Source organism: Bos taurus, chromosome 7 (genome assembly GCF_002263795.3).
Source record: "Bos taurus isolate L1 Dominette 01449 registration number 42190680 breed Hereford chromosome 7, ARS-UCD2.0, whole genome shotgun sequence".
NCBI classification, from domain to species: Eukaryota; Metazoa; Chordata; class Mammalia; order Artiodactyla; family Bovidae; genus Bos; species Bos taurus.
In genome coordinates, this window is record NC_037334.1 from 53,613,873 (window position 1) to 53,636,331 (window position 22,459).

Below are 22,459 nucleotides of genomic sequence, written 5' to 3' on the forward strand. Positions count from 1 at the left end.
AAGCTGCTGCTGTTTCTACCTGCAATCTTGATTCCAGCTTGTGATTCATCCAGCCCATATTTGCAGAGCATGGTGTGCTCTGCAAATAAGTTCAATAAATAGGGTGACAGTATACAGCTTTGTTGTACTCCTTTCCCAATTTTGAACTAGTCAGTTGTTCCATGTAAGATTCTAACTGTTGATTCTTGACCCACATACAGGTTTCATTTCTATAGGCAATGACTAAATTCTGAACATAGTTGATATTCCCAGGCTATGAACAGTCCTGTGTCTACAATTTACACAAAACGTGTGAGCATAGGATAACATTCCTATCACATATTGTGGAGAAGAAAGTTCAGTAAAGTAATCTAATGTCTTGCTCTTATGTATCTCTGCTGCTGCTGCTGCTGCTAAGTTGCTTCAGTCATGTCTGACTCTGTGCGACCCCGTAGACGGCAGCCCACGAGGCTCCCCCATCCCTGGGATTCTCCAGGCAAGAACACTGGAGTGGGTTGCCATTTCCTTCTCCAATGCATGAAAGTGAAAGGTGAAAGTGAAGTTGCTCAGTTGTGTCTGACTCTTAGCGACCCCATGGACTGTAGCCCACCAGGCTCCTCCATCCATGGGATTTTCCAGACAAGAGTACTGGAGTGGGGTGCCATTGCCTTCTCCTATGTATTTCTAGGTTAGACTAAAATGTTTTTCCTGAGGCACATTTCATTTCCACATGAAATGTGGAAATCACAATGAAGTGTGTTTCTGTGATGATTTGTACAAATTGCCTACCTACAGCTACATCCCCAAACACTACAGCCAAGTGAACTAAATCCTGAAATTGAATACAGTTCCAAAGAGGTAGTGCCCAACCCTTCATTAAGGCTGATAGAAAAGCACATCAAGGACGTGGTGAGGTTTTGCTTGTTTATGTAATAAAATAGACACCAGTGTTTAGCTGCTGAGTGTATAAATTTAGCCTGTGTGACAGTTGGAAGCTAAGAAGGAAGGAAGCAATTTGGGAAATACCTCCTCCCCACATCACAAATATTCTCAGACTCCTTGGAAGACCCCAAAACACCAAAACAAGGCCCTACAGTATATGCATTTTATAAAAGCAAATCCACTCTCTAGCTTCAGGCTGTGTGTGACCTGGTTTCTCTCTCTAATTTTATAGCTAGAGTGGAAAGCTAACAATGTAGTATGTCATGGTCAATATGTCAACCACAGAGTAAGTACCATGTTACAGAAAGATCCCAATAGTCACTTAGTATCATTCCTTTGTAACTTGAGAGGGTATTGGATGAATCACTGGGGTCCAGAGTACCCGATGTCAGATCCCCATGTCTTAAGCACTCAGTTGTCTGCCTAGATTTTAGATTAATTTTATGTACAGTGGCAAAGGGAATCTTTCTCAGGGTGAAGAAGAGGTTTAGGGAGCCAAATCGGAAGGAGGGGAGTGTGCCACGTTTTATGAGCCATCATTTCAACTTTAATACTTGTCAAACAAATCCTTAGCAATTGTGAAATGGAAAACATACAAATCCCACTGCTTGGCTGGGCTTCTTACTTTGCACGAATGCTCCTGAAAAGATTTTTTTTTTTAATTTGCAAAAGTTCAGTTAAGGGCACATCTCTGTTTAGTGTGTCACTTTTATCATGCTTGTTAATATCCTAACAACCCAAAAGCAATTAGGTTTGGGATTCCCCTCCTCTCTTCACCACGGGCAGACAGGCCATCACTGTCCTGCCAGAAATATGAAAGGTGACCTCATTTATATTTTTCTCTTTGCAGTCCAGTTCACCCATAAGAAGCATCCATAAGAGGTCAATTCTCAACCACCCTAAACCCCTCAAATATTTAGAGCGTAGGGTTACACTCTCTGGTTGGTTCAGCAAGGATGGGAATTTTTGAATCTCTGAGTAAGATGTAGTCCAGTTGCAGTGATGTTTATCTTATGACTGAGTCATGAATGGTATATACTTTTTTTTTTTTAGTAAATAAGAGCATCATTTCTATAAAGTGATGGAGACTGGAGAGGATGCTTAGAGGCCCTGGGTTTCTAGCCTTTTCCTGGCTTAGTCCACTTTTCATGTCTTGTTCAGAAAAGATTATGAAATAGGAATTGTGGGGTCAAGAGTGAGGCATGAAGTGAAGACAGTGGGAGTTAGGGAGGCGATGACCTGAAACCCCAAAGTCATGAGATTTCTGTAGGAGGAGGTTGTTTTTGTTGTTGTTTAGTCACTAAGTCGCGTCCAAATCTTTGTGACCCTGTGGACTATCGCCCACCAGGCTACACAGGAGGGGAGAGGGTCAGAGTCTCTGTAGCTCTGAGAGCAGAAATCTGCTGAGACCAGCATTGGAGGCAGCACTGAGTGCCCATGGGATCTGCATCACTGCATTTTCTTTGCATGATTAGTAGCAAACCAGCTAAAAGAATTCATTATGCCCTTAAAACAGATGGTTCCTGGGTAACAGGATGTCCCTTTGTATTGTTTATTCAAGAGCAAACCATGTCTTATATATCTTTTTTGTTTTAATTAATTTACTTTTTAATTGAAGGACAATTGCTTTACAGAATTTTGTTGTTTTCTTGTCAAACGTCAACATGAATCAGCCATAAGTATACGTATATCTCCTCCCTCTTGAGCCTCCCTCCCTCTCTCTCCCCATCCCACCCCTCTAGGTTGATACAGAGCCCCTGTTTGAGTTTCCTGAGCCATACAGCAAATTCCCATTGCCTATCTGTTTTACATGTGGTGACATAAGTTTCCATGTTACTCTGTCCATACAGCTCGCCCTCTCTTCCCCTCTCCCCATGTCCAGAAGTCTGTTTCCTTTGTTTCTCCACTGCTGCCCTGCAAGTAAATTCTTCGGTTCCATCTTTCTAGATTCTGTATATATGCCTTAGTATACTATATTTATCTTTCTGACTTACTTCACTGTATAATAGGCTCTAGGTTCATCCACCTCATTAGAACTGACTCAAATGTGTTCCTTTTTATGGCTGCGTAATATTCCATTGTGTATGTGTACCACAGCTTCTTTGTCCATTCATCTGTTGATGGACATCTAGGTTGCTTCCATGTTCTAGCTATTGTAAACAGTGCTGCTGGGAACAATGGGATGCATGTCTTTTTCAGTTTTGGTTTCCTCAGTGTATATGCCTAGGAGTGGGATTGCTGGGTCAAATGGTGGTTTTATTGCTAGTTCTTTAAGTAATCTCCATACCGTCTTCCATACTGGCTGTATCAATTTGCATTCCCACCAACAGTGCAAGAGGGTTACCTTTTCTCCACACCCTTTCCAGCATTTATTGTTTGTAGACTTTTTGATGGTGGCCATTCTGACTGGTATGCATGATCTCTCATTGTCGTTTTGATTTGCATTTCTCTAATAATGAGTGATGTTGAGCATCTTTTCATGTGTTTGTTAGGCATCTGTATGTCTTCTTTGGAGAAATGTCTGTTTAGGTCTTTTCCCCGCTTTTTTATTGAGTTGTTTGTTTTTCTGATATTGAGTTGTATGCGCTGCTTGTATATTTTGGAAATTAATCCTTTGTCAGTTGTTTCATTTGCTATTATTTTCTCCCATTCTGAGGGTTGTCTTTTCACCTTGCTTTTAGTTTCTTTTGCTGTGCAAAAAGCTTTTAAGTTTAATCAGATCCCACTTGCTTACTTTTGTTTTTATTTCCATTACTCTAGGAGGTGGGTGTGGAGGATCTTGCTTTGATTTATGTCATTGAGTGAAGAGCATACCATGTCTTTGAAAACACTAAAGTCAAACAAAATATATGAGCCTAGTAGGGTCCAGTCATCTTTGGGAAGGAGATTGGTTGCATTAAGCCAGTGTATTTTAATCTGTGGTTGTGACCCTGAATGCTGTGACCCCATTTAATTGATGTTTGACCAGCATTTTTTAGGGGAATGTAATAGAAAAATCTCAGTGTGCATTTCATATGTATAATGTTTTACATTTTTTGGTTTCAATTATGTGAATGTTAAAAGCAATATGTGTACTATGTTAGAAAATGGAATAGAAAATGTAGTTCTTATAGTTGCTTAAGCTCCAAAAACTAGACAACTACTAATTTAGGCAACTTTAGAAGGAAAAGGAGGGATCGATCGTGATACATAACTCACAGAGTGAGCAAACACCACCCAACTATTTTTTATAGTCACATGTACACATGTGAGCATGCATGCATGTGCGAGCATTATGCATATGTTTGCATATGTGTGAGGGTGCATGTGTGTGATCTGATTCTGTCACAATGTCTAGGATGCAGTGTCCTTCCTTCTAAGAATAAGAAGTCATAATGTTCAGTTGCTCAGTCATGTCTGACTCTTTACGACCCCATGCACTACAGCACGCCTGGCTTCCCTATCCTTCATCATCTCCTGGAGTTTGCTCAAACTCATGTCCGTTGAGTTGATGATACCATCCAACCCATCTCATCCTCTGTCACCCCCTTCTCCTGCCCTCAATCTTTCCCAGCATCACGATCTTTTCGAGTGAGTCAGCTCTTTGCGTCAGGTGGCCAAAGTATTGGAGCTTCAGATTTAGCATCAGTCTTTTTAATAGCATTCAGGGTTACTTTCCTTTAGGATTGACTTGTTTGATCTCCTTGCAGTCCAAGGGACTCTTAAGAGTCTTCTCCAACACCACGGTTCAAAAGCATCAATTCTTTGACACTCAGCCTTCTTTATGGGCCAGCTCTCACGTCCCTACGTGACTACTGAAAAATCATAGCTTTGACTATATGGACTTAGGAATTTATTTAAGGAGATGTTTTTTATGTGTTAATTTCAGAAAATCCAATGGGCAGACCTCTAACCCTACATCAAGGTTCTGGAAGATGCAAGAGATGCTCTTCTTTCCATTGACTGAAAACTGTAAGTATAGCCTTAAATTTTTTTTCAAGTTATTGTACCTTTGCCAAGTGCAAGCTGGTTAGCTTTCCAATAGTAGCATAATTTTGCATGCTACGATGAAGAATTAGTGTTGCAGGGCCACCCCAGACAGGTCATGGTGTAGAGTTCTGACAAAAAGTGGTCCACTGAAGTAGGAAATGGCAAACCACTCTAATATTCTTGCCTTGAGAACCCCATGAAAAGTATGAAAAGGCAAAAAGATATGACATCAGAAGATGAGCCCCCCCCCAGGTTGGTAGATGTCCAATATGCTACTGAGAAGGAGTGAAATAAGTACAAAAAGAATGAAAAAAGGCTGGGCCAAAGAGGAAATGATGCCCAGGTGTGGATGTATCTGGTGGTGAAAGTAAAGTTCAGTGCTTTAAAGAACAATATTGCATAGGAACCTGGAATGTTAGGTACATGAATCAAGGTAATTTGGAAGTGGTCAAACAGGAGATGGCAAGAGTGAATGCCGACATTTTAGGAATCAGTGAACTAAAATGGATGAGAATGGGTGAATTTAATTCAGATGACCATTATGTCTACTACTGCAGCCAAGAATCCTTTAGAAGAAATGGAGTAGCCCCCATAGTCAACAAAAGAGTCTGTAATGCAATCTCAAAAATGACAGAATGATCTTGGTTCATTTCCAAGGCAAATCATTTGACATCACAGTAATTCAAGTCTATCCCCAACCAGGTTCTAATGTCAAAGAAGCTGAAGTTCACCAGTTCTGTGAAGACCTATAAGGCCTTCTAGAACTATCATCAAAAAAAGATGTCCTTTCATCATAGGTGATTGGAAATCAAAAGTAGGAAATCAAGAGATACCTGGAGTAATAGGCAAGTTTGGCTTTGGAGTACAAAATGAAGGAGGGCAAAGGCTAACAGTATTGTCAGGAGAACACACTGGTCATAGCAAACACCCTCTTCCAACAACCCAAGAGATGAGTCTACCCATGGACATCACCAAATGGTCAATATAGAAATCAGATTGATGATATTCTTTGCACCCGAAGATGGAGAAACTCTATATAGGCAGCAAAAAGAAGACCTGGAGTGGACTGTGGCTCATATCATGAACTCCTTATTGCAAAATTCAGGCTTAAATTGAAGAAAGTAGGGAAAACCACTAGGACATTTAGGTATGACCTGAATCAAATCTCATGATTATACAGTAGAGGTGGTGAATAGATTCAAGGGATTAGATCTGATAGACAGAGTGCCGAAGAACTGTGGATGGAGGTTTGGAACATTGTACAGTAGATGGTGACCAAAACCATCCCAAAGAAAAAGAAATGCAAGATGACAAGTTGGTTGTCTGAGGAGACCTTAAAAATAACTGAGAAAAGAAGAGAAGTGAAAGGCAAAGGAGAAAGGGAAAGATATATACCCAGCCTATTGCAGAGTTCCAAGAATAGCAAGGAGAGATAAGAAAGCCTTCTTAAGTGAACAATGCAAAGAAATAGAGGAAAACAATAAAATAAGAAAGGCTGGAGATCTCTTCAAGAAAATTGGAGATACCAAGGGACCATTTTTTACTAGAATGGGCACAATCAAGGACAGAAATGGCAAGGACCTAGCAGAAGCAGAACATATTAAGAAGAGGTGGCAAGACTACACAGAAGAACTATACAAAAAGGTCTTAATGACCTGGATAACTGTGATGGTGTGGTCACTCACTGAGAGCCAGACATTTTGAAGTGTGAAGTCAAGTGGGCCTTAGGAAGCATTACTATAAGCAAAGCTAGTGGAGATGATGGAATTCCAGCTAAGCTACTTCAAATCCTAAAAGAAGATGCTATGAAAGTGCTACACTCCATATGTCTGCAAATTTGGAAAATAGCAGTGGCCACAGGACTGGAAAAGGTCAGTTTTCATTCCAATCCCAAAGAAGAGCAATGCCAAAGAATGTTCAAACCATCATGTTATGTGATCATTTCACATGCTAGCAAGGTAATGCTCAAAATCCTTCAAGCTAGGCTTCAATGGTACAGGAACTGAAAACTTCCGGATATATCAAAGTAGCTTTAGGAAAGACAGAAACCAGAGATCAAATTTCCAATATCCATTGGATCATAGAAAAAGCAAGGGAATTCCAAAAACATCTGCTTCATTGACTATGCTAAAGCCTTTTACTGGGTGGATCACAACAAACTGAGGAAAATTCTTAAGAAGTTGGGAATACCAGACCATTTTACCTGCCTCCTGTGGAACTTGTATGCAAGTCCAGAAGCAACGGTTAGAACTGGACATAGAACAATGGACTTGTTCCAACTTGGGAAAGAAGTACATCAAGGCTGTATATTGTAACCCTGCTTATTTTACTTATATGCACAGTACCTCATGGGAGGTGCCAGGCTGGATGAATCATAAGCTGGAATCAAGATTGCCAGGAAAAATATCAACAGTCTCAAATACGCAGATGATACCACTCTGATGGCAGAAAGTGAAGAGGAACTAAAGAGCCTCTTGTTGAGGGTGAAAGAGGCGAGTGACAAAGCTGGTTTAAAACTCAACATTCAAAAAACTAAGATCATGGCATCAGAAAACGAATTTCATGGCAAATAGATGAGAAAAAGTGTAAACGGTGTCTAATTTTATTTTCTTGGGCTCCAGAATCACTGCTGATGGTCAGTTTGATGAAATTCACTTTCATGACTGCAGTCATGAAATTAAAAAATGCTTGCTCCTTGGAAGAAAAGCTATGACAAACCTAGACTGCATATTAAAAAGCAGAGACATCACTTTGTCGACAGAGATCCATATAATCAAAGGTATGGTTTTTCCAGTAGTCATGTGCAGATGTGTAGGTTGGACCATAAAGAGAAGGCTGAGTGCCTAAGAATTGGTGCTTTTGAACTGTAGTGCTGGAGAAGATTCTTGAGAGTCCCTTGAACCATAAGGAGATTGAACCAGTCAATCCTAAAGGAAATCAACCCTGAATATTCATTAAAAAGACTAATGCTAAAGCTGAAGCTCCAATACTTTGGCCACCTGATACGAAGAGCCTACTCATTGGAAAATACTCTGATGCTGGGAAAGGTGGAGGGCAAGAGAAAAAGGGGGCAACAGAGGGATGAGAGGGGGTGACAGAGGGATGAGATGATTAGATGGCATCACCGACTCAGTGGACATGGGTTTGAGCAAACTCTGGGAGATGGTGAAGGACAGGGAAGCCTGCGGTGCTTCAGTTTATGGGATCACAAAGAGTCAGACACAACTTCGCAACTCAACAACAACAACAACAAGTTAGTAACGGTCCTTGGCTCTTCAGGGGGCAAATTTCCTGCATATATTTCCCTAATGGATTCCTGGAAAAGCACTGTTATTGCCTTAGGTTTCCAAACAAAATGAAAAAATGTTTTTCCTATCAACCTTCAATGTCTCATATCTGGTAACAAGCTAAGTGAAGGAAACAAAGCAGCCAGAGCTCAGGGATGCCAGCTAAGTCCTTGCGCAGGGAGATGAGACACGGTGACGTTGAAAAACCGAGAGAAAAGTTTTCGCCTATAAGTGTAACATTTACTAATATTTTTAAGGTGCAAAAAAAGAGAGACGGTGATGTGAATGACAGGCATCTTCTTCTTCTGAGGTCTGCTTTGCAGCCCAGGAACTTGATCGGTTTAAGCAGTATGCTTTACGAGGTTGAGGACCTGGACTCCATCTCCTCCAGCACAAAGCACAGACCCTTATCTTCGGTAACATGGGATGCTCTAGTCAGTTTTTTGTAAGTCCACATGGTTAGCCATAGGAGGCTTTAATTATCACCCCTTCCGAGGAAACAGATTTCCACCACCTCTACCATCATCACATTGAAAACAATCAGAAGCGTATATGCTCCTGATGCTTTGTGCAAAATGCCAGGCAACTCGTAGCAGTTGGCTTGAAAATGAATCCACACGACAGGCATCTGACAGGCAGATGGCTCCGCAACTTTCTCACGGGAGAGAGAGAGCAACAGGAATGCTCCATGCTTGAGGAACGAGAACATGTTCAAAACAGAACAGGGAACTGCCGCCCACTTCCTTCATGTAAGTTTGGAAGGCTTTTTTTTTTTTTATTGATTTGAAGGCTATCACCCTGAACTGACATGGTTCTGCAATTGCAGTGTTAGGTTTACCTGGCCATATCCTGACACTTGGATAGAGGTTTATCTCAAGCTGGGGGCTGCTAATTCTTCCAAACCCTTGGTTTCTGGGAGTTGTTTATTCAGCAGTAATCTACAGATTCTCTGGTCTTTACTTGACTGAAAGAAATGAATCCTCAGCATTTTTCATTATAAACATTATATAATGCCCTGGGAGAGAATACAGCAGCAAACCAGGCAGACAGTGTTCCCAGGGGCACCAGGACCCAGTGAAATGCCTGGCACACCTTTGGCACTTACTCATCGAGCGAATACACAAATAACGACTGGGCTGAGCTTGTCAAGTTCACAGTAATGTTTCTTCTCAATGCTTTGCGTCTTTGCAACCACAGACTTCTGTCTCATCTTTTAGCCACAGTTTTAATTTTTCTTGGCCAATGTTATACTTGAATTTGATTCATAAACTAAAAATTATGGACCATTATAAATATCTTAGAATTTGTCTCTGGGTACCTTTTCCTGGCCAAATCTTTATAGTCAAGAGATGTCAAGCCACACTGCACTATCCCCAACTTCCCTGCAAAGACTTACTAAAATAAAATAAAATTGTCTTATCCGAGTTACAAAAACAGAAAAAGTTATGAAATGTTCTGCTGTACAAATGCAGAATTATATTAATAATGTAGTGTTAACTTAGTTCCTCAATTGTAGTATCATGCTGAACTTTCACATATTGCCATTTTTCTTATTCATAATAGTTCAATTACTAAGGAATTACCTTTCAATTAATAATTACTGAAAATCATTATAAGACATCAGTTTTTATACACAATTATATCATTGCTTGAGAGTCCCCATTTTCAAAAGAAAATTTATAACACCACAGTGAAAAACAAAGAGAAATCTCATTTTCGAAGGTAAATGTAGTAGTCTAAGTAGTAGATAATTAAGGAGCTTATATAGCATATGCTATTATTATCATTCTCAATGGCTGAATACTAATGAGTTTAACTGCCTTTGAGCTATATATTTTTAAATATGGGTAGAAGGTACAATCTCACAGTAAATTTAAATGGCTTATTAAAGGCCTTTACATGGCAACAGTGTCATGTCAGAGATGAATGGTGTTTCTAATTTGCTAGCCACTTGGGTCAAGTTTTCTTGAAGCAGGAAGCATATTTATATAAGTAATCATCACACAAACAGCCTTTTGGGAAAAGCTGTTTGTGAGCGTTTAACATTTTTGAAGTATGCTTTTGTATATCTTCTAAATGAGCATTTTATAGGCATTGGGCCAAAGCGCTTTAAACCCACAATCCTTAACTCAAGCATAACTGCCTGAGTGCAGGAAGATCCATGGGGCATGGGGTCTGGGTTTGAGCCCCTTTATATTTGAATAACACTTTTAGGGACCTTGCTATTTAATGTGTGGGGGTGGAGTGGATAGGCAGCAGCATCTGCAGCACCTAGGAGCTTGTAAGAAATGGGAAAACTCCACCACAGACCCACTGAACCATAATCTGCAGTCAAACAAGATGCTCTATGGTTTGTAAGCAGTGCCCCGAGACCCCAAACCTGTACTTTCTGGTGCCCACACACAGGTCATGGTGTCCCTTTCTCTTTCCTTCTCATTTCTAGAATATCCTTTTTGGAGAACAACATTCTCTCAGCCCATGCTTCCCCTATCTTATCACTCCCACACCCACTCCCCAGACCCAAATGAACTTTGCAACACCTGACAACCTGATTTTTATCAAGAACCCACTTCTGCTCTCCACCTGACATCATCCAAGGGCTTCCTGCTGCTGAATGACCAGGGGGATCTCAAGACATTGTAACAGCTCCTAAGGCTGTGCCTTCATTCTGCTCTCCTGTGCCTGAGCCTCCCACAATCCTCCCAGTGGGATTGTGCACTGAAATCCCACTCGAATCCAGTCAGCTTCCCCTTGCCATTGGAATCCCTTCTGTTCTTGAGAGAGGATTTCTTCATCCATGTTTCCACTCATGGAAAGCTGCCTTCCTCCAACCTAGCCATCAACTTTTCTGCTGACATTCGTGATGGATTGAAAGGATGAGAGGGAATCATGCCAGATGTTCGGGGGACTCACAGGCAGGGTTTACTCTGTAGAGGGAATTGCATGCAGTTACTCCCAACCCACTTGGCAGCCCCCTGCTCATACTTCATTTGGCCCCCCCCATGCATTGAGAGGCTCAGCCAGCAGCAGATGCCCAGAGGCAATTGGACTTCCAAACCAGACCCAGACTGGCCAGCCAGCTGGCCCCTAAAAGCCATTTGGTCCCTCAGTTCCAAACTGTGCCAGGACGAAGGGCTCTAAAAATAGTGAACTGGGCATTTAGAAGCGCGTTACAGGTTTAGGCCCTGTGGGCCAGGGGTTAGCACGGCCAATGGTAAAGGGTACAATCTGGGGTCAGCCAGGTGAGGACCCCTTCAGATTCCTCTGGAGTGGTCAGCACCCACAACAGATTTCTTTAATCAGAGGAGACTGGCAGGGGGAGAAACAAGATGGCTTTCTGGCCGAAGTGAGTCCGAGGACCGAGTTTAGACCTTCCGTTCTTCTTGAGACCAACGAACCAATGCTTCTCTGCATGCTTCTTGGATATGTAGGTGTTGTAATGGTTTTCCTCCAACCTTTCCAGGAACAAACATTCCTCATTGGGTGTCTGCTAAAAAAAATAATAAAACCAGAGAGAGTAGAATAATTAGTGAGTGGTTTTCGGTGGGGTTCCTCTGTTTACTAGTTGTGTGACCTTGGGCAAGTTAGTGAGGCTCTCGTGCTTCACTTTTTTTTGTTCATTGAAGCAAATACTGGGAAAATAAGGGAACCTGTGCCTGAGGCTAGAAATGAGGACTTCGGTGAGCCTTCAGTGTGCGTCTGCTGTTACGCAAGCTCTTCTCGCATCTGTTGTGCTCAGGACCCTGCACTCTCCCATGGAGGAAATCCTGAATGACTTTAAGTACCTCAAGCACAAGGCTGAATCTTTTGTCTCTGTGGAGACCTGACACCTAGGTTTGACCGTGAGAAACATCCAAAATAGGTGAGACCAGATTGTGATGCTGTGGGCCCTTCTTAGGTGTGATCCTGAGGAGTAAATGAAACCTGCCGATTTTACTTTACACCCTGGTGATTTTCACTAACAACATCAGGATTTTACTTTAGTGCTATTGTGAACATGCTGCTGCTGCTGTACTGCTAAGTCGCTTCAGTCGTGTCCTACTCTGAGCGACCCCATAGACGACAGCCCTTCAGGCTTCCCCGTCCCTGGGATTCTCCAGGCAAGAACACTGGAGTGGGTTGACATTTCCTTCTCCGATACATGAAAGTGAAAACTGAAAGTGAAGTCGCTCAGTCGTGTCCGACTCTTCCCGACCCCATGGACTGTAGCCTACCAGGCTCCTCCATCCATGGGATTTTCCAGGCAAAAGTACTGGAGTGGGTTGCCATTGCCTTCTCCATTATGAACATGAGTGCACAAAATATGTCCTGAGCACAAAACACATCCTGAACATAAAGGGTTTTTTTTTTTTTTTTAATGAAAATAACTTTATTTGTTGCTACTTATCAAAAGAATGGTACTTGTAAAAATCACAGCTTCACTTTAAAAACAGAAAGAAAAAAAAAATCACCCCAAAGCATATCCATTCAGATATAGGCATCTGTTAACAGTTGATGAACTTCCTTCCATACATCTTTATGTATGAGCATACAGAGACTAGATAGGCCATATGGATATAGATTTAGGATGTTATCAAAATGGCATGTTATCTCTGCTGTTTTAAAAATGGGTGATAAACCTATGAAAACATTTAATCTCACTAGCAAGAAGATGCAAATTAAAAAATGATTTAACTTATGTTGGTTATAATAATCTTAAAAAGATTTACAAGGCTTAGTATTGGGGAGAGTGTGGGGAATAGGCACTTTTACACACAGTTGGTGAGATAAATTGGTGGAAACTTTTTGAGGGGACTTTTGCATATGCTGAAGCTGAAACTCCAATACTTTAACCACCTGATGTGAAGAATTGACTCATTAAAAAAGACCCTGATGCTGGGAAAGATTGAAGGCAAGAGGAGAAGGGGATGAAGAAGATGAGAAGATTGGATGGCATCACCAACTCGATGGACATGAGTTTGAGCAAGCTCTGGGAGTTGGTAATAGACAGGGAGGCCTAGCGTGCTGCAGCCCATGGGGTCGCAAAGAATTGGACATGACTGAGTGACTGAATTGAACTTGCATATGCATCAAAATTTAAAGTATTCATTACCCTTGACTCAGTGATTTCCCTTCTAGGGATTGACACTTATGAGATAGTTGAGCCAGTGTAAAACTATATTTTCAAAAGCTGTTCTTTGAAATATTGGCTATAATGATAACAAGGGAAACAATATAAGTACCCATGGAAAGGTGATTGGTTAAATGGAGAGCGGTATGTCCACGTGAAAGGATCCAATGCAACTGTCAGTTTATTAACTGGATAGATAGTTAAAACATTTTAAATTGTGCAATTACATTGAAAATATCTACCAACAATTACTTTTCTTTTTTTTTTACTAAAATGCATGTTAGAATGGGAGGGATTCCAGTTCTTGGCACTTTCTATTTGTCAAGATTTCAGAATACATTAATTATGTTTGGACATAAGACAGGAATTTTAAAATACATGTGCTCTGTATTGACTTAGCTCCAATTCCAAGTCATGTGATGTCTGTATTATCTCTTCACTCAGCAGCGATTGGCAAGTCCCTTTCTGGTGGTTTCCAGTCCTATTGTTTATTCTCTACTGGTGAGCATGTTTGTCTGTATAGACTGTCAGTCCTTCTGAGGAAAGAGATGGAATCTTGTCAGCCTTGTGTCTCCTCCCCAATACAGAGAACTTGCACATAAGAGGTGCTCACCAAGTAGGTGATGAATGTACTTTCATTCTTGAGTTCATTTGAAGTATTCAGTGAGGTTATCTCTGATTAGTAAGGAACTACATAAAAGGATTATACAGTGAAAGTGACAGATAGATTCAAGGGATTAGATCTGATAGAATGCCAGAAGAACTATGGATGGAAGTTCCTAACATTGTATACGAGGTGGTGATCAAAACCATTCCCAAGAAAAAGAAATGCAGAAAGGCAAAATGGTTGTCTGAGGAGGCCTTACAAATAGCTGAGACAGAAGAGAAGTGAGGCAATGAGAAAAGCAAAGATATACCCATCTGAATGCAGAGTTCCAAAGAATAGCAAAGAGAGATAAGAAAGCCTATCTAAGTGATCAATGCAAAGAAATAGAGGAAAACAATAGAATGGGGAAGACTAGAGATCTCTTCAAGAAAATTAGAAATACCAAGGGAACATTTCATGCAAAGATGGGTATAATAAAGGACAAAAATGGTATGGACCTAACAGAAGCAAAAGATATTAAGAAGAGGTGGCAAGAATACACAGAAGAACTACACAAAAAAGATTTTCATGACCCAGATAACCACGATGGTGTGATCACTCACCTAGAGCCAGACATTTTCGAGTGTGAAGTCAAGTGGGCCTTAGGAAGCATCACTATGAACAAAGCTAGTGGAGATGATGGAATTCCAGCTGAGCTGTTTCAAATCCTAAAAGATGATGCTGTGAAAGTCCTGCACTCAATACGTCAGCAAATTTGGAAAACTCAGCAGTGGTCATAGGACTGGAAAAGGTCAGTTTTCATTCCAATCTCAAAGAAGAGCAATGCCAAAGAATGCTCAAACTACCTCAGAGTTGCACTCATTTCACATGCTAGCAAAGTAATGCTCAAAATTCTCCAAGCCAGGCTTCAACAGTACATGAACCAAGAAATTCCAGATGTACAAGCTGGATTTAGAAAACGCAAAGGAACCAGAGGTCAAATTGCCAACATCCATTGGATCATACAAAAAGCAAGAGAATTCCAGAAAAACATCTACTTCTGCTTCATTGACTATGCTAGTCTTTGACTGTATGGATCACAACAAACTGTGGAAAATTCTTAAAGAAAGGGGAATACCAGACCACCTTACCAGCCTCCTAAGAAATCTGTATGCAGGTCAAGAAGCAACAGTTAGAACCAGACATAGAACAATGGACCGGTTCCAGATTGGGAAAGGAGTGCATCAAGGCTGTATATTGTCATCCTGCTTATTTTACTTATAAGGAAGTACTTCATGTGCAATTTGGGCTGGATGAAGCACAAGCTGGAATCAGGATTGCTGGGAAAAATATCAGTAACCTCAGATATGCAGATGACACCACACTTATGGAAGAAAGTGAAGAGGAACTAAAGATCCTCTTGATAAAGGTGAGAGAAGAGAGTGAAAAAAGCTGGCTTAAAACTCGACATTCAAAAAACTAAGATCATGGCATCCAGTCCCACCACTTCATGGCAAATAGATGGAGAAACAATGGAAGCAGTGACTGATGTTATTTTCTTGGGCTCCAAAATCACTGCAGATGGTGACTGCAGCCATGAAATTAAAAGACACTTGCTCCTTGGAAGAAAAGCTATAACAAACCTAGACAGCATATTAAAAACCAAAGAGATTACCTTGCCAACAAAGGTCCATCAAGTCAAAGCTATGGTTTTTCCAGTAGTCATGTGCAGTGTGAGAGTTAGACCATAAAGAGAAGGCTGAGTGCCTAAGAATTGGTGCTTTTGAACTGTAGTGCTGGAGAAGATTCTTGAGAGTCCCTTGAACCATAAGGAAATCCAGTCAATCCTAAAGGAAATCAACCCTGAATATTCATTAAAAAGACTGATGCTAAAGCTGAAGCTCCAATACTTTGGCCACCTCATAACAATGAACTTACTCATTGGAAAATACCTTGATGCTGGGAAAGATTGAGAGCAAGAGAAGAGGGCCACAGAGGACGAGATGGTTGGATGGCATCACTGACTTAATGGACATGAGTTTGAGCAAACTCCGGGAGATGGTGAAGGACAGGAAAGCCCGGCATGCTGCAGTCCATGGTATTGCAAAGAGTTGGACACGACTGAGTGACTGAACAACAACAACAACAGCAGTGTAATAGGAGGTATTCTGCTCCTTATTCATCTCTAGTCTAGTGCAGTGACAGCTGGATGAGAAACTTTAGACCATTTTGGAACAAGATAGGATATAGATGTCATATTTGATTAGGCGACTCTGCTGCCTCTGGAGGAACTTACCCAGACATTACTGTCTGATGCACATCATCGGGGTGGGAGGAGGTTGGCAGTGTTGGACGCAGGTGGGTTATCCACTCTCCTGCAGGGAGGACTCACCCTATGACAGCCCTCCGTGGGTGTCAGGCCTGGGTGCTGTGATGAAGCTGAGGACGGCCACGTCCCCCACCTGATGTGTCTATTACACAAGAGCAGTTGACACACACAGAATTGCTGAGTCACAGGCTGAGTCAGAGGCCAAATTGGAAATGCTCTATCTGTGCTTCAACCAGGATTTGTCAGCACTTACTGTGCACTTCGTGCAGTGCCATGGGCCTGAGGATTAACAGCTGATTCATGCCTCTTGTTCTAGTTAATTTTTTATATTTAGCATGAAAAAGAATGAAGTGAAAGTGTTAGTCACTCAGTCATGTCTGACTCTTTGCGACCCCATGTCATGCTTTCCCCCAATCACGTAGGCGACAGATACCCACTATAGAAAATTTGGAAAATACAAAAAAGCATTCACGTATTATAAAGTTATCCATTCACCATTCCCAAAGATAAATATATTAATGTTTTAGAGCCTTTCAAACTTTAAAAAAAAATAAATATGTACTTTCCACGTATAAAAATTTGTATCTGGATAAATAAATACCTACTATTGGCTAAGAGCATGGGGCAGAGCTCTGAGATATTTTAGAACTTCGCTTCATCAATGAAGGCAGATGAAAATTAAAATGATACATTAAGATCACCCTGGGCATATTTCAGGTGAATCAGTGACATCCAAGACTATGGTTAGAGAAGCAGGTATTTCAGTCCTAGAGGAAATGGGATTTAGGGGTATTCTCCATCAAAGTTTTATACAAGTAAGAGAAGGCTATAATAAACATCAGGATTGACTTAAAGAAAGAAAAGCCATAAAACTGTAACATATGATAATGAAGGTAAGGAATTTGTAAAGCAGTTGCCTTATAGCTGTCATTGCTCCATGTGTATGGATTCTGTGTGTTGTCTTTCTGACTCTCCTGACCTATGTAAGTATGCGGTAATAACTGTTCATCACTGTCTTTGCTTGAGATACAGCTCAGAGTAGGTGAGTAACTTGCCAAACTGGCAGAGATATGAGATTAAGTTATGAGTCTGAGACTGATTGATGGATTGGTCTATTGATTTCATTACAAATTGGAAGATCTGCCTTAAAAAAAAAAATCTACTCTCACTTTCAGTCACGGCCTAGCTCCAAACCCTTTCAAGTTGTCCAAATCAATCTGTATTTAAGCAAACAGCCTACAGGAGTCAGCTGTTCCTCCGATGGTCTCATCTGCTGAGCCCTAGTGGGCAGCATGAAAAAGATGAACTGTGTTCAAATCCCTAGCCCTAGCTGAAATTCCAGCTTCAAGAAAAAGTTTGAATTGTCACTTGGCAATTTGATTTAAGTTAAAGGGAGCCCGGGACTGAAATTCCCATGCTGGCTGCCTTTTGGTAGATGTCTTCATAAAAGGGAAGAAGGGGGTTTGGTGAAGCCTTAATGTTCAGTTGTTAGGCTACAGAGAAGGGATTATTGAAATCCGGAAATAATTCCAAAACGTGCAACCATTGGCTTTAGCTCTCTCAATTTAAATCGTTTACCAGAGAGATGAATAGGGACAAAATCAAATTGCCCCTGTTTCCTTCCTTTCTCAGAAAGATCAGTATGTACTGAGTCAGACATGTGTAAAGCCTTAAGTAAAAGAGGGAAGGAGCAGGATCTTAGCCACTGAATAAGCTCTTAGACTGTGCTTCTCCAGGGCAGGGATGTGTCTATTCATTACCCTCCCCACTCCCACCCCTGCCCCCCACCCCTGTTTGTTGAATTAACTTATTAAACTTTTTATCCTTTTAGGTGACCCTTCCAGAATAAAAGGACTGTTTTAAAAGTTTTATGTATGACGTATCAACTGCGAGAGTCTGGGCTCTGCAGTTTTTATAAAAAGCATAAGAGACATACCTATATAACCCATGGCACATGCTCAGGAAGCATTTTTGGAATGAATGAACGAATGAATGAAGTGGGATTGGGTATTCTGGAGCAAGTGACTGGATGAGTTACTAAAATTTCAATCAATGTTTTCTCTTTGTCTATGTGATAATATGTTGGAGTATTTTGAGAGAATACCGCAAGAAACTCTTATGTTTGTGCCTAAAATAAGGCAGTGTGGAGGGTGGGAATCCTGCTGGAAAAAATAACAAACAGAGACTAATTGATGCTTTATAGTTTGCATCACTCCATGTAACAAGATTTCTGGAAACCTCAAACCTTGGCTGAGTCTGGAAGCATGTCAGCCTCATACTTACTGAGCCGTACAAAAGCCCGTCGGTGTCCATGGCCAAGAACTGGCCAGTCTCCGTACTCTTAATATACACCTCCCCTATGCTTTCCGCACAGAGCTGCAGCTGAACTGAAATAAAAATAACACGAGCAAAAGTAAATAAACACTAAGCCTTTGCCGATAGAGTCTGGCAGCCAGGACAGTTAGCCATGGAAAATTCTGCTCATTCATCTCACAGAGCCCTCAAGGATGAGCCTCATATTAATCAAAACATAGAAATACAGTTCCTTTTTCTTTGCCCTCCAAAGAAAGCCGTCTGTTGGGAGTCATGTTCTCGAGGGAAGGAGAGGTGGTGGCAGGCTCGCCCACCCGTCTCTGCCTCGTTTGTGACCCCACATGCACTTCACAGGGCAGGGTCAGGGGAGGAAGCTCATTCACTTCCCTGGATCCAGCATCCCAGCAAGTGATCTTGGGGTACCACAGAGTCGGCAGCTGGCCAGCCTGAGGCTGTTCAGCTTCAGCTCTCAACCTGCTTTGGCAGGAGTGCTTTTTATGGCCTGGGCCTTCCTTTCATGGGTGCTTTTCATGGACAGATTGTTATTTTTCAAAATCTAATAGTGTTATTTTCCCAGATGGAAGAGGTTCCCAGGAAGTTAGATTGCTTGGCACGTATGAAACTCAAGAAGCTCACCCACGATGAAGTTCAGTCAAGCCCCTGCCTCTGTGGCAACCCCACTCGGGTACTGGTAGAGGGGAAATCCTGACCTCTGACAGGGAGAATGAAAAAGGTACCTGGGATGGGAGTAGTGGTTCTCACCTGGGGATGATTTTGTTCTGCAGGGGACAGGTAGCCATGTATGTAGACTCTTTGGGTTGTCCCAGCTAGGGTGGGATAGTGCTACCCTCATCCAGCAAGTAGAAGCCCGGCATACTGCTTAACATCCCACAGTGCCCAGGGAACCCCTTCACAGCAAGGAATTATTCAGCCCCAAAAGTCAGTAGTGCCAAGGTTGGGAAACACTGAGGTTAAGGGTAAAGACTGAGATGCTCCGAGTTACCCCCTCTCCAGTTACACTGACTGATACTCCCATGGTGCCTTGCCCACTTCGGGACAATTTCATTGGTCCTAACCATTGTTATGATTAGGAGTGAAATCTGGACTGGGGACCAACTGAGCATCCAGTAGTTCTTTGGGAGTCAGCTTTGTCAGAGGCCGAGGTACAGGGGATGCTAGAAGGAGCACAGGCCTTCAGGTTGAACCCCTAGGCCCCTCATTGCTTTTCCTTGTTTTCATTTTTTATTTAATTTCTTAGAATCAGAAATGTATTCCCATGTTTCATACTTGGAAACACAGAAGAGGAGATGGTGAATGTCTTCCTTCTGCCCCTTCCAACCTCTCGCTCCCAATTGATGGGGGTCAAGACAGACAAGGATCCTTGCCCTTCCTCTGGGATACATTCTCCTGGGTAGACAGAGACAAACAAGTAAACTCCTCCTAGGTATATTTTGAGTGTGTTCTTCTAGAGAGATTTTATGTATGAGAAATAGACTTTATCCCTCCTGTCTTTTTGTTTTTTTCCTACACAAATGGTGAGATACCCTACAGTCCTGTACCTGTGTTTTTCAGTTAAAACTGACTGGAAATCTTTCCACCGAAGCAGTGAAGGAGTTACCCTCCATCTTTGCCAATTGAATTGTGTCCTCTTACGTGGATGTGCGGTAATCATTTTACCACTTCCTTATTAGTATGTCTGTATCTTCTCATTTCCCTCTCTTTCCTTATCTTCTGATTCATCCCAAGGGTGATACGTAGTTACATCACCCTTATTGAAGACTCAGTTCTCTTGTCCTTGAAAGTCTTTGCTGCAGAGACTCAGGACCTCCACTCACTTCCTCTGGTGAGCAGTTTATTTAACTCATAAGAAGAAAGTGAGAAAGCACAATCTCCTTTGCCACCAGGCCTCCTGACTGCTTAGCTCTGAGAGGCAGTTATGAGAGCACAGGCCAGAGGCCTCCTCTCTCCAACCTCGGGTCCCACCACTCGCTCACTGAGTCACTGCTCCAGCCACGCCACTCCTTTCCCACACCAGTCTCTTTTCTGCCACAGGATCTTTGCACAGGCTCTCCCTCTGTCTGGTATTTCCTCTCTCCTAATAGTCACAAAGATGGTCCTTTTCCTCCTGGCCTCAGCCCCAAAGCCTTTCCTCAGAGAGGCCTTCCCCCCACAAGTACCCCACCACACTCTGCACAGCAAGTCCTTTCACTCCCACCGCAGGAGCCCTGGCACCCTAGTCCCTGCATCTTTGTCTTCCTCCTTCCTGGTTTGTTTCCTTCATGGCACTTAGTGTGCACTTATTTTTGTTGTTTAGGGCTTCACTCATTTATTTCTGCCTCCCCAGGGGAGTGTACACTTGGAAGAAAGGGCAGGAATTTTATCTGTCCTGTTTCCCCTTCAGTCTCCAGTGCCTCCCAGAGTGCTCTACACCCTGGGGAGAGCCAGTGTGTATTTGTTGAGTGGACAATGTTAGGCTAATCTTTGCAGAGATGATTCTGTTGGCCCATCATTAGTAAGCTGTACATTTTGAATTGTGTTTCCAATAGTGCTTTGTGGAGTGAAGTAAGATGCGACTGAGTTGTGAGTTGTAAGGTTCAAGGCTGGGCTTTGCCACTTATGAGCAGGACCTTGGCTGGGTTGTTTAACTTTCAGGCCACAGTCTCCTTGTTAGTAAAATTGGAATGATTTAGATTCAATTTCTAGAGGTTTTTTCCAGCACTAGCAGTCTCAAAAGCGTGTAAATAAATTTAGTAATCGTGCTATATACAACAGAATATTATTTAACCATAAAAAGGAATAAAGTACTGGTGCGTGCTACAACATGGTTGAACCTTGAAAGCATGTTAAGTGAAGAAGCTTACTCACAAAGGACCACACATTGTTTGATTCCATTTCAAATAAATGTCCAGAATAGGCAAAACCCATAGAGACAGGAAGTAGATTAGTGGTAGCCAGGGGCTGAGGAAGGGGTTGGAGAGAGAAGGGGAAACTATGGTTAAGAGGTATAGGGTTTCTTTTAGGGTGATGAAGGCTGACTGTAGAGATGGTTGCACAAATCTCTAAGAAAACCACTGAATGGCATACTTTAAATGGGTGAATTGTAAGGTATGTGAATGTATCTCAATAAAAAATTTTTTTCAATGCTCAGTATTTTCATTGACCTCTGATTTGCAGAGAATTTCACATGTGTTTTCTATCAGTTTCTCGGCATAATCCTGTATATTTAAGAGAGACCAAACTGCTACTGCTGCTAAGTCACATCAGTCGTGTCCGACTCTGTGCGACCCCATAGACGGCAGCCCACCAGGCTCCCCCGTCCCTGGGATTCTCCAGGCAAGAGCACTGGAGTGGGTTGCCATTTCCTTCTCCGATGCATGAAAGTGAAAAGGGAAAGTGAAGTCGCTCAGTCATGTCTGACTCTTAGCGATCCCATGGACTGCAGCCTACCAGGCTCCTCCGTCCATGGGATTTTCCAGGCAAGAGTACTGGAGTGGGGTGCCATCGCCTTCTCCAGAGAGACCAAAGGAAGGGAATAATTGTTTACTGATCATCTACAATGTGCCAGGCATCTTGCTAGTTTCTATCTTGGTATAAATAGTGTAAAACTGAAGAGTTTGGACTCAAGAAGCAAACTGCATGAATTTAAATTCTGGCTTGGCTGTGTATTAGCTGTGTACTGATTGGGTATGGTATTTACCTCTGTTTCCTTATCTGTAATGATAGTGTCTGCTCCATAGAGTTGTGAGGTTTAGTGATCTGACACCTAGAAGTGTCCAGTAAAATTGCTATCATTTTGATTGTGTTTAGGTGACATCATCACTTCTCACAGCATCCCTGGAGGAAGGTGGCACTGGCTGTGTCCTACAGGTGAGGAAACTGAAGCTTGGTAAGAGCACCTTTACCAGACATTGTACTTAGAATCATAGACAAAACCATGGCCAGAA

The 22,459-nt window shown here is 42.0% G+C and overlaps 2 protein-coding genes across 12 annotated transcripts in view; one reads left to right on the plus strand and one right to left on the minus strand.

The window, feature by feature from the left end:
• LOC100847454 (uncharacterized) overlaps positions 1-22,459 on the plus strand; it is a 341,605-nt gene that overhangs the window by 262,621 nt on the left and 56,525 nt on the right. For both annotated transcript variants that reach the window (XR_807886.4, XM_010807410.4), the window contains exons 7-8: positions 4,790-4,872; positions 22,323-22,382. Coding sequence is in view for 1 of the 2 variants with exons in the window: in XM_010807410.4 (XP_010805712.1) it covers positions 4,790-4,872; positions 22,323-22,382 (143 nt within the window). In the remaining variant the exon portion in view is untranslated. The remainder of the gene's footprint in view (positions 1-4,789; positions 4,873-22,322; positions 22,383-22,459) is intronic.
• FGF1 (fibroblast growth factor 1) overlaps positions 8,396-22,459 on the minus strand; it is a 107,039-nt gene continuing 92,975 nt past the window's right edge. For 6 of the 10 annotated variants that reach the window (XM_015472275.3, XM_015472276.3, XM_059887924.1 and 3 more), the window contains 2 exons: positions 18,486-18,589; positions 8,396-11,667 (listed from right to left, as the gene is read on the minus strand). In XM_015472275.3, coding sequence (XP_015327761.1) covers positions 11,473-11,667; positions 18,486-18,589 — 299 coding nt within the window. In that variant the 3' untranslated portion in view covers positions 8,396-11,472. The remainder of the gene's footprint in view (positions 11,668-18,485; positions 18,590-22,459) is intronic. The other 4 variants (NM_001314006.1, NM_174055.3, XM_015472279.3 and 1 more) reach the window with 3 other exon arrangements.